The sequence below is a fragment of the Pristiophorus japonicus genome, chromosome 3 (assembly GCF_044704955.1).
Source record: "Pristiophorus japonicus isolate sPriJap1 chromosome 3, sPriJap1.hap1, whole genome shotgun sequence".
Lineage (NCBI taxonomy): Eukaryota > Metazoa > Chordata > Chondrichthyes > Pristiophoridae > Pristiophorus > Pristiophorus japonicus.
Genome location: NC_091979.1, coordinates 29,612,025 through 29,625,015, shown reverse-complemented (window position 1 = coordinate 29,625,015; position 12,991 = coordinate 29,612,025). Strand labels below are relative to the sequence as shown.

General features: G+C 47.0%; 1 protein-coding gene across 1 annotated transcript in view; it reads right to left on the bottom strand.

Annotated features, from left to right (window-relative positions):
• The window catches only part of LOC139253699 (contactin-associated protein-like 5), a 1,150,822-nt gene that overhangs the window by 56,725 nt on the left and 1,081,106 nt on the right, over positions 1 to 12,991 (bottom strand). The window contains exon 22 of the mRNA XM_070873518.1: positions 771 to 989. Coding sequence (XP_070729619.1) covers positions 771 to 989 — 219 coding nt within the window. The remainder of the gene's footprint in view (positions 1 to 770; positions 990 to 12,991) is intronic.

Genomic DNA, 12,991 nt, shown 5'->3' with positions numbered 1-12,991 from the left:
TCAATACTCGGAACCCCTACACGGCAAGCGAGCCCCAGGTGGGCAGAGGAAATGTTTCAAGGACACGCTCAAAGCCTCCTTGATAAAGTGCAACATCCCCCCGACACCTGGGAATCCCTGACCCATGACCGCCCTAAGTGGAGGAAGAGCATCCGGGAGGGCGCTGAGCACCTCGAGCCTCGTTGTCGAGAGCACGCAGAAAGCAAGCGCAGGCAGCGGAAGGAGCATGCAGCAAACCAGACTCCCACCCACCCTTTCCTCCAACACTGTCTGTCCCACCTGTGGCAGAGACTGTAATTCCCGTATTGGACGGTACAGCCACCTGAGAACTCACTTTTAGAGTGGAAGCAAGTCTTCCTCGATTTCGAGGCACTGCCTATGACGGTGATGAGATAAGTATATGAGGGAGAAGGGAATAGAGGGTTATGCTGATAGAGTTAGATGAGAAAGGATGGGAGGTGGCTCGAGTTTAAACACCGGCATGGACTGGTTGGGCCGAATGACCTGTTTCTGTGCCATATATTCTATCTAATTCTGTCTAATTCTATGAAATTCTGTGCATTGAAGGGGAGCAGGATAAGTACATGAGAGAGAACAAAATAAAGGGTTGAGGTTGACAGGATGAGTTGAAGAGAAGTGGGAGGAGGTTCCTGTGGAGCATAAGGCATGGACCAGCTGGGCAGAATGATCTGTTTCTGTGCTGTACATTCTCTGTAATTCTAAGTAAAAGCATTTAAAACAAAATGGCGGTGTGAAAGACAGGAAATTACCAGCCAGTGGATGCGCTGTCGTAATTGCCCTTGAGCCAGTCGATCCGGAAATGCCGCACTTTGCTTCAGCCAAATGCCCCTTGACTGTGACTGGTGCCGTGCTGGAATGACGTAAGGCGGCCTTCAGTGGGGCGATTCCATTAAACTGGACGGTAGAAAGACAGCCAATAAATCCCCACGTGTTCGCCTTCAGAAGCTCCTTGTCCAGCCCACTACTGTCTGCAGTTCAAACAAAGCAGCACAAGGATTAATTCTGGACCAGTTACAGTACCTACCCTGACAAAATAATTCAACCTAATTAACTTTTATAATATCAACACTGCTTGCGGTAATTAATCTTCAAAAAGTGACATTACATTTTACATAAACAGATATTATATCATGCTGCATCACATTGCTGCAAACAGTATTATAAGCAGCTGAATATCTTATATTTATGTATCAAAGTCTTGCTTCTAATGTGTATGCATAACACTAGAGACATCACATCCAGACTTCACATTCCCAGACGTCACACTTCAGATGTCACACTCCCAGATGTCACATGCCAGATTTCACACTCCCAAACGTCACACTCCAGACGTCACACTCCAGATGACACACTCCCAAACATTACACTCCAGATGTCACAATCCAGACGTCACACTCCAGAAGTTACACTCCCAAACATAACACTCCAGATGTCACACTCCCAAACGTCACACTTCAGACATCACACTCCCAAACGTCACATTCCCAAACGTCACACTCCAGAAGTCTCATGCCAGACATCACACTTCAGATGTCACACTCCCAAACATCACACTCCAGATCTCATACTCTCATACGTTACTCTCCAGACGTCACACTCCCAGACTTCACACTCCCAGACGTCACACTCCCAGACGTCACACTCCCAGATGTCACACTCCAGACGTCACACTTGAGGATGTTACACTCCACACTAGAAACGCCACTCTCCCAGAAGTCCCACTCCCAATTGAAACGTCACACTTCCAAACGTCACACTAGAAACGTCACACTCCAGATGTCACACTAGAGATGTCGCACGCCAGACATCACAATCGATACGTCACATTCCAGATGTCACATTCCAGACGTCACACTCCAGACGTCACACTCCAGACGTCACATTTTGTTACAGATGCAAAACAATGTTCAATCAACGAGAGAGACATTAGAGCTGAAAGTCTGTGGAGCGGAGTGGGCAAATGCACCTTGCTGTAAATACCAGGGTATCCTTGCCGGGAACCTCCACTGCCGAACCCGGTGGGGTCAGGGGAGATTTCCTACTTTGCATTTCAGTGGTGAGCACCTGCGCCACTATTGGGTGCAGCACGAAAGGGAGACTACTGCGGTATTGGTTGTCAGGTTCGACGGTGCGCATTCTTCCAGAATTACGAATCTCTTGTTCTCTTGGCCCCCTTTGTAAGGGGGCTGCATTAAAAGTAAAAATAAAATTAGATCCCTTAAACCTTCAGTGTTAAGGCCATCATCCCTGTTGTGTTGATACTCGATTTATTTTGAAAGGCTTTAGGACCCTGCGGGAGCTATTCATTCACAGTTGCTGTACTCATGCTGGTTCATGCCGGTTTTGAGACACCATCTTGGGTTGTATAAAAGCAGTTAAGTTACGTTTCTCCTGGCTCAGTTTGTCAGTTATTTATGCTTACACAACAATCCCGGCATGGAGCCCCGGTTGGGGCCTATAATTGCCTTCCGATGGCTTGATAAACAATTGCATACTGCCATTGGTGATCCACATTGGGAAGACAGTGTCAAAGGCCATTGTAAGGTCGAAGAAGGTCATGTATAAGGGCTGGAGCTGTTCCCTGCATTTTTCCTGTAGCTGTCGCGCTGCAAAGATCATGTCCGTTGTGCCCTGTAGGGGACGAAATCCACACTGAGAGGAGCTCCTCGGCCATAGGAAGAAAACGGAGTGTCCTCCTTTGTTTCGGATACCTCCAAAAGTTCGTCACCATCCTCTGTCTGCTCCACGATGACATGCAGGCCGTGATCCTTACCAACGGATCCATCAAAGACCCAATCCATGTCCGGACCGGGGTCAAACAGAGATGCGTCATCGCCCCAAACCTCTTCTCAATCTTTCTCGCCGCCATGCTCCACCTCACAGTCAACAAGCTCCCCGCTGGAGTGGAACTAAACTACAGAACCAGTGGGAACCTGTTCAACCTGCGCCATCTCCAGGCCAGATCCAAGACCACCCCAACCTCTGTCGTCGAGTTACAGTACACGGACGACTAATGCGTCTGCGCACATACAGAGGCTGCACTACAGGACATAGTCGATGTATTTACTGAGGCGTACGAAAGCATGGGCCTTACGCTAAACATCCGTAAGACAAAGGTGCTCCACGAGCCTGTCCTCACCGCACAGCACTGCCCCCCAGTCATCAAGAAACACGGCGCGGCCCTGGACACTGTGGACCACTTCCCATATCTCGGGAGCCTCCTAGCAACAAGAGCAGGCATCGACGACGAGGTCCAACACCGCCTCCAGTGTGCCAATGCAGCCTTCGGTCGCCTGAGGAAAAGAGAGTTTGAAGACCAGGCCCTCAAAACTGCCACCAAGCTCATGGTCTTCAGGGCTGTAGTAATACCTGCCCTCTTGTATGGCGCAGAGACATGGACCATGTACAGTAGACATCTCAAGTTGCTGGAGAAATATCAATAATGATGTCTCCGCAAAATCCGACAAATCCCCTGGGAGGACAGGAGCACCAATATCAGTGTCCTCATTCAGGCCAACATCCCCAGCATTGAAGCACTGACCACACTCAATCAGCTCTGCTGGGCAGGCCAATTAGTCCGCATGCCAGACACGAGACTCCCAAAGCAAGTGCTCTACCCGGAGCTCCTTCATGGCAAACGAGCCAAAGCGGAAACGCTACAAGGACACCCTCAAAGCCTCCCTGATAAAGTGCAACATCCCCACTGACACCTGAGATTCATTGGCCCAAGTGGAGGAAGTGCATCCGAGTGGGCGCTGAGCACCTCGAGTCTCAACGCCGAGAGCATGCAGAAATCAAGCGCAAACAGCGGAAAGAGCGAGCGGCAAACCAGTCCCACCCACCCCTTCCCTCAACGACTATCTGTCCCACCTGTGACAGAGTCTGTGGTTCTCGTATTGGACTGTTCAGCCACCAAAGAACTCACTTCAGGAGTGGAAGCAAGTCTTCCTCGCTTCTGAGGGACTGCCGATGATGATGATGATGACATTGGGAAGCCAGGGACATGGAAACTTCACGGTTTGATTGTCCTGGCTCTGGCCAAGCTACAATAAGGCTGAGCAGGAATTCCTGTGCAAGACTGGAACATCGCGTATCTGGGTCCTGGCTAAATTTCTACGCCAGTGAGCGCAACTCTACTGGAGTTACGGTGGGAGAGCACCTGGCGGGCTGCGAATTCCAGCACAGAAACGGGCCATTCAGCCCAACAGGTCCATGCCGGTGTTTATGCTCCACACGAGCCTCCCCCCGCCCTTCTTCATCTAACCCCATCAACATACCCTTCTATTCCTTTCTGCCTCATGTGCTTATCTAGCCTCCCTTTAAATGCATCTGTGCTAATTGCCTCAACAATTCTATTCTCATAGTTTCTCCGTCTCTGTCGCATCTACTCTGACAATGCCACCTTCCATAATAATGCTTCAGATATGTCTTCCTTTTTCCTCAACCAAGGATTTCCCTCTATGGTTGACATGGCCTCAACCGTGTCCGTTCCATTTATCGTAATTCTGCTCTCACCCCTTCCCCTCCCTTCCAGAACACGATAGGGCTCCCCTTGTCCTCACTTTTCACCCCACCGGCCTCCACGTTCAAGGGACCATCCTCCGCCATTTCCATCACCTCCAGCGTGATCCAACCACCAAACGCATCTTGCCCACCCCTTTAGAAACATAGAACATAGAAAATAGGTGCAGGAGTAGGCCATTCGGCCCTTCAAGCCTGCACCACCATTCAATAAGATCATGGCTGATCATTCACCTCAGTACCCCTTTCCTGCTTTCTCTCCATACCCCTTGATCCCTTTAGCCATAAGAGCCATATCTAACTCCCTCTTGAATATATCCAAAGAAAAGCCATCAACAACTCTCTGCGGTAGGGAATTCCGCAGGTTAACAACTCTCTGAGTGAAGAAGTTTCTTCTCATCTCAGTCCTAAATGGCTTACCCCTTATCCTTAGACTATATCCCCTGGTTCTGGACTTCCCAAACATCGGGAACATTCTTCCTGCATCTAACCTGTCCAGTCCCGTCAGAATTTTATATATTTCCATGAGATCCCCTCTCATCCTTCTAAACTCCAGTGAATACATGCCCAGTCGATCCAGTCTCTCCTCATATATCAGTTCTGCCATCCCGGGAATCAATCTGGTGAACCTTCGCTGCACTCCCTCAATAACAAGAATGTCCTTCCTCAGATTAGGAGACCAAAACTGACACAATATTCCAGGTGAGGCCTCACTAAGGCCCTGTACAATTGCAGTAAGACCTCCCTGCTCCTGTACTCAAATCCCCTAGCTGTGAAGGCCAACATACCATTTGCCTTCTTCACCGCCTGCTGTACCTGCATGCCAACTTTCAATGACTGATGTACTATGACACCCAAGTCTCGTTGCACCTCCCCTTTTCCTAATCTGCCACCATTCAGATAATATTCTGCCTTCGTGTTTTCGCCACCAAAGTGGATAACCTCACATTTATCCACATTATACTGCATCTCCCACTCACCTAACCTGTCCAAGTCAATCTACAGCCTTTTAGCGTCTTCCTCACAGCTCACACCGCCACCCAGCCTAGTGTCATCTGCAAACTTAAGAGATATTACACTCAATTCTCTCATCCAAATCATTAGTGTATATTGTAAATAGCTGGGGTCCTAGAACTGAGTCCTGCAGCACCCCACTAGTCACTGCCTGCCATTCTGAAAAGGACCCGTTTATCCTGACTCTCTGCTTCCTGTCTGCCAACCAGTTCTCTATCCACGTCAGTACATTATCCCCAATACCATGTGTTTTAATTTTGCACACGAATCTCTTGTATGGGATCTTGTCAAAAGCCTTTTGAAAGTCCAAATACACCACATCCACTGGTTCTCCCTTGTCCACTCTACCAGTTACATCCTCAAAAAATTCTAGAATATTTGTCAAGCATGATTTCCCTTTCATAATTCCATGCTGACTTGGACCGATCCCGTCACTGCTTTCCAAATGTACTGCTATCTCTCCCCTCCTTTCTTAAAATTTTACATTAGCTACCCTCCAGTTCATAGGAACTGATCCAGAATCGACAGACTGTTGGAAAATGATCACCATTGCATCCACTATTTCTAGGGCTACTTCCTTAAGTACCGTGGGATGCAGACTATCAGGCCCTGGGGATTTATCGGCCTTCAATCCCATCAATTTCCCTAACACAATTTCCCGCCTAATAAGAATTTCCTTCAGTTCCTCCTTCTCATTAGACCCTCAGTCCCTTAGTATTTCCGGAAGGTTATTTGTATCTTCCTTCGTGAAGACAGAACCAAAGTATTTGTTTAACTGGTCTGCCATTTCTTTGTTCCTCATTATAAATTCACCTGAATCTGACTGCATGGGACCTTTGTTTCTTTTCACTAATCTTGTTCTCTTCACATATCTATAGAAGCTTTTGCAGTCAGTTTTTATGTTCCCAGCAAGCTTCCTCTCATATTCTATTTTCCCCCTCCTAATTAAACCCTTTGTCCTCCTCTGCTGTATTATAAAATTCTCCCAGTCCTCAGGTTTGCTGCTTTTTCTGGCCAATTTATATGCCTCTTCCTTGGATTTAACACTATCCTTAATTTCCCTTGTTAGCCACGGTTGAGCCATCTTCTCCGTTTTAATTTTACTCCAGACAGGGATGTACAATTGTTGAAGTTCATCCATGTGATCTTTAAATGTTTGCCATTGCCCATACACTGTCAACACTTTAAGTATCACTCGCCAGTCTATTCTAGCCAATTCACGTCTCATACCATCAAAGCTAACTTTCCTTAAGTTCAGGACCCCAGTCTCTGAATTAACTGTGTCACTCTCCATCTTAATAAAGAATTTTACCATATTATGGTCAATCTTCCCAAAGGGGCATTGCACAACAAGATTGCTAATTAGTCCTTTCTCATGACACATTACCCAATCTAGGATGGCCAGCCCTTTAGTTGGCTCCTTGACATATTGGTCTAGAAAACCATCCCTAATACACTCCAGGAAATCCTCCTCCACTGCATTGCTACCAGTTTGGTTAGCCCAATCAATATGTAGATTAAAGTCACCCATGATAACTGCTGCACCTTTATTGCACGCATTCCTAATTTCATGTTTAATGCTGTCCCCAGCCTCACTACTACTGTTTGGTGGTCTGTACAAACTCCCACTAGCGTTTTCTGCCCTTTGGTATTTCGCAGCTCTACCCATACAGATTCCACATCAAGCTAATGTCCTTCCTTACTATTGCATTAAATTACTCTTTAAGCAACAACGCCATCCCACCTCCTTTTCCTTTCTGTATATCCTTCCTAAATGTTGAATACCCCTGGATGTTGAGTTCCCAGCCTTGGTCACCCTGGAGCCATGTCTCCGTGATGCCAATTACATCATATCCATTAACTGCAATCTGCGCAGTTAATTCTTCCATCTTATTCCGAATACTCCTCACATTGAGGCACAGAGCTTTCAGGCTTGTCTTTTTAACACTCTTTGCCCCTTTAGAATTTTGCTGTAATGTGGCCCTTTTTGCTTTTTGTCTTGAGTTTCTCTGCCCTCCACTTTTACTTTTCTTCTTTCTATCATTTGCTTCTGCCCCCATTCTACTTCCCTCTGTCTCCCTGCATAGGTTCCCCTCCCCCTGCCATATTGTTTAACCCCTCCCCAACAGCACTAGCAAACAGCCCCGCTAGGACATTGGTTCCGGTCCTGCCCAGTTGCAGACCGTCCGGTTTGTACTGGTCCCACCTCCCCCAGAACCGGTTCCAATGTCGCAGGAATTTGAATCCCTCCCTTCTGCACCACTCCTCAAGCCATGTATTCATCTGAGCTATCCTGCGATTCCTACTCTGACTCGCACATGGCACTGGTAGCAATCCTGAGATTACTACTTTTGAGGTCCTACTTTTTAATTTAGCTCCTAGCTCCCTAAATCCATCTTGTAGGACCTCATCCCATTTTTTACCTATATCGTTGGTATCTATATGTACTACGACAATTGGCTGTTTCACCCTCCCCCTTCAAAATGTCCTGCACCCGCTCTGAGACATCCTTGCCCCTTGCACCAGGGAGGCAACATACCATCCTGGAGTCTCGGTTGCGGCTGCAGAAACGTCTATCTATTCCCCTTACAATAGAATCACCTACTACTATAGCTCTCCCACTCTTTTTCCTGCCCGCCTGTGCAGCAGAGCCACCCACGGTGCCATGAACCTTCATTGTGAGGGGACTGCTCCCTCTGCGATACCCTGGTCCATTCTTCAATCATCCCAAACACACCCTCCCCTTCCCACTGCACCTTCCCATGCAAGCGCAAAAGATGCAGCACCTGCCCTTTTACTTCCTCCCTGCCCACTCTCTAGGGCCACACACACTCATTCCAGGCCAAACTGCAATTTACTTCTACTTCTTTCAATTTACTTCTACATTCAATGCTCACAATGCGTTCCCCTTTACATTGAGGAGAGCAAATGCAGATTGGGTGACTGCTTTACGGAACACCTCCATTCAGTCTGCAAGAACTATAGAGTGGTGATAATGTTGGACTTCAACTGTCCTAATCTAGACTGGGATAGTAATAGTGTAAAGGGCAGAGAGGGGGAAAAAATTTCTGTAGTGTGCTCCGGAGAAATTTCTTGCTCAGTATGTTTCCGGCCCAACGAGGAAGGAAGCATTGCTGGATCTGGGTCCTGGGCTACTGGCCTGGTCCCACGTTGCCCTGGTGGCCTAGTGGAGGCCATTAGAGGCCGTACAGAGTGCGCAGTGCCCTCCTCTTTAATCGAAGGCGAGGGGCTTTGAAGCGCATTAGCACTGCACGTAGCGTCCGCATAGCGCTTCCCTCAGCGCCCCAATCGCGCCCTGGGACCCGCTCCCCCAGGGAGCGGAGTGCCAGAGACAGTGCTCCCCTTCCTTTCAGGGGCAGTGAGGGCAATTCCACGTCGGGGGCGGGACTTCCTTGCCGGGCACTAAAAGTCCCGGCCCCGGAGGGTTACCACCCCCAATAGAGGCGCAGGGCAATTTCGCCCCTCGCCCCCACCCCCATTACCCCGCAGTCTGGCCTCCGTATGATTCTAATCCACGTGAGATAGTTGACTCTTAATGCCCTCGAGCAAGTTTAAGTAATGATATACTTGCTTTGGAGGCAGTTCAGAGAAGGTTCACTAGGTTGATCCCGGGGATGAGGGGGTTGACGTATGAGGAAAGATCGAGTAGTTTGAGCTTCTACTCATTGGAATTCAGAAGAATGAGAGGTAATCTTATTGAAACGTATAAGCTTATGAGGGGACTTGAAAAGATGGATGCAGAGAGGATGTTTCCACAGATAGGGGAGACTAGAACTAGGGGGCATAATCTTAGAATAAGGGGCCGCCCATTTAAAACTGAGATGAGATGGAATTTCTTCTCTCTGATGGTTGTAAATCTGTGGAATTCGCTGCCTCAGAGAGCTGTGGAAGCTGGGTCATGGAATAAATTGAAGACAGAGATAGAAAGTTTCTTAACCGATAAGGGAATAAGGGGTTATGGGAAGCGGGCAGGGAAATGGACCTGAGTCCATGATCAGATCAGCCACGTTCGTAGCAAATGGCGGAGCAGGCTCGAGGGGCCGTATGGCCTACTCCTGCTCCTATTTATTATGTTCTTATAAGTACCGGTGATGGCATTTGGTTCTCCCTGCAATCATTTAATGGCAATTAGAGATGCACAATAACTGCAGCTTTTCTAACATCAGCCTACGTCTTGAAGAGGAAACTTAACAGGCAGTTATAATTATTCTCTCACTTGCCTCTGGGGTTTGTATGCCGCTATGATATGTGGGTATGCTTATTTAAACCAGTGAGTACTGAAGCAGTGGCTTTAAATGGACATGCCAGGTTAGCAACTAAGATTGGCAGCCAGACTCCAGGCTATGGATAAGCAATGCTACACGAGATCCACTAGTAATTCCAGTAATTATACGCAACATACATGTATCTATAATGTAATGAAAGTCTTCCTGTAAGCAGCACACTTACCTCCTGTGAAAGTTTCCCCATTGATTGTTGATAACACCCCCAATCTTATAAAGAAGCATCTCCTCTAACTCACCGCTAGCCATGGCGTGTTAGTGTAAGTGTGAATGACGTAGAGTTTGGGACTGCCTTCGTTTCTCCTTACTGCATGCAGCATCTGTGGCTGGTGATTTATTTCAGTATGTGCTGATGACAAATGGTGCCTCCAATTATTCATGGGGTGTAACTGCTTAATTGTAAATTCATCAAAATGTTAATTAACGTTTACCTGCAGAGCATTCCCACTTTGTCAATAACACCTTCAGACGGCTAGCGGGCAAAACGTGATTCCTGCTCTACATTAATGTGTTGCTCCAGTGTACCATATTTCGGAATCCGGAATGAGTCACTGCAAGAGTTGCGATCCTGCTAATTGCCTAGCAAGCATGTGTATGATTCTGCGAGGGACAGAAATGACTCTCTGCTCTATTTATAATGCATTGGGTTACCAGTTTGGATGAAGCTCCTGTGTTTGGTAAGGACGGGTTACATCGATTCCTTAAAATAGAAAGAAAAGTTTGCATTTATGCACGCGCTCAGGATGTTCCAAAGCACTTTACAGCCAGTGAAGTACTTTTGGAGTGTAGTCACTTATGTAATGTAGGAAACGCGACAGCCAACTTGCGCAAAGCAAGCTCCCACAATAGCAAGGTGATAATGACCAGATAATCTGTTTTAGTGATGTTGATTGAGGGATAAATATGGGCTAGGACACTGGGGAAAACTCCCCCGCTCTTCTTCGAAATAGTACTAGTACAGCATTCCTTGAACTGGATTGTCAGCCGAGATTTTTGTGCTCAAATCTCTGGAGTGGGACCTGAACCCACAAGCTTCTGACTCAGAGACAAGAGTGCTACCCATTGAGTCATGGCTGACACTGGAAGACAGTAATTTCAGGGAAAGGTGTTAGATAATTGAGAGAACTAGCATTTATGTTATGACTGATCGTGTTCTCAGGGTGTCCAAAGTGCGTCACAGCCAGTTGGGGGAAATGCATAAAGAAAGAAACATAGAAACATAGAAAATAGGTGCAGGAGTAGGCCATTCGGACCTTCGAGCCTGCACTTCCATTCACTAAGATCATGGCTGATCATTCCTTCAGTACCAATTTCCTGCTTTCTCTCCATACCCCTTGATCCCTTAGCCGTAAGGGCAGTATCTAACTCCCTCTTGAATATATCCAATGAACTGGCATCAACAACTCTTTGCAGCAGGGAATTCCATAGGTTAACAATTCTCTGAGTGAAGAAGTTTCTCCTCATCTCAGTCCTAAATGGCCTACCCCTTATCCTAAGACTATGTCCCCTGGTTCTGGACTTACCCAACATCGGGAACATTCTTCCCGCATCTAACCTGTCCAGTCCCGTTAGAATCTTATATGTTTCTATCAGATCCTCTCTCATCCTTCTAAACTCCATTGAATAAAGGCCCAGTCGATCCAGTCTCTCCTCATATGCCAGTCCAGCCATCCCGGGAATCAGTCTGGTGCACCTTCGCTGCATTCCCTCAATAGCAAGAACGTCCTTCCTCAGATTAGGAGACCAAAACTGAACACAATATTCCAGGTGAGGCCTCACTAAGGCCGTGTACAACTGCAGTAAGACCTCCTTGCTCCAATATTCAAATCCCCTAGCTGTGAAGGCCAACATAGTATTTGCCTTCTTCACCGCCTGCTGTACCTGCATGCCCACTTTCAGTGGCTGATGAACCATGACACACAGGTCTTGCTGCACCTCCCCTTTTCTTTATCTGCCGCCATTCAGATAATATTCTGCCTTTGTGTTTTTGCCCCCAAAATGGATAACCTCACATTTATCCACATTATACTGCATCTGCCATGCATTTGCCCACTCACCCAACCTGTCCAAATCACCCTGCAGCCTCTTAGCATCCTCCTCACAGCTCACACCGCCACCCAGTTTAGTGCCATCTGCAAACTTGGAGATATTACACTCAATTCCTTCATCTAAATTGTTAATGTATATTGTAAACAGCTGGGGTCCCAGCACTGAGCCCTGCAGCACCCCATTAGTCACTGCCTGCCATTCTGAAAAGGACCCGTTTATCCCGACACTCTGCTTCCTGTCTGCCAACCAGTTCTCTATCCACATCAGTACATTACCCCCAATACCATGCACTTTGATTTTGCACATCAATCTCTTGTGCGGGACCTTGTCAAAAGCCTTTTGAAAGTCCAAATACATCACATCCACTTGTCCACTCTGCTAGTTACATCCTCAAAAAATTCCAGAAGATTCATCAAGCATGATTTCCCTTTCATAAATCCATGCTGACTTGGTCCCTGCAAGCTTCCTCTTGTACTCTATTTTCCCCCTCTTAATTAAACCGTTAATCCTCCTCTGTTGAATTCTAAATTTCTCCCAGTCCTCAGGTTTGTTGCTTTTTTTAGCCAATTTATATGCATCTTCCTTGGCTTTAACACTATCCTTAATTTCCCTTGTTAGCCATGGTTGAGCCACCTTCCCCATTTTATTTTTACTCCAGACAGGACAAAGAAAGACATACATTTCTGTATATGAATCAATCAGCTGATTTTATCCCCCCACAGTACGGTGAACATATAGAATAAACATTATGATTGGACTCACTTCATTTGAACAGTAAAAATTATCTTTGCACACAAAGTAACAAACACACCACACTTCCCGACATCAGTGGGTCATCTTACATGACTTGAATATACTCAATAACTGAGCCCCCACAGCCCTCGAGCCCAAGACAGAGATCGAAGATTTGTGAATATGAAGGGAATCTAGGGATATGGAGATCGGGCGGGAAAGTGGAGTTGAGGTCGAATATCAGCCATGATCTTATGAATTGGCGGATCAGGCTCGAGGGGCTGAATGGCCGACTCCTGCTCCTCTTGCTTAAGTTCTTATGTTCTTATCACTTAAGAAAGATGTTCCTT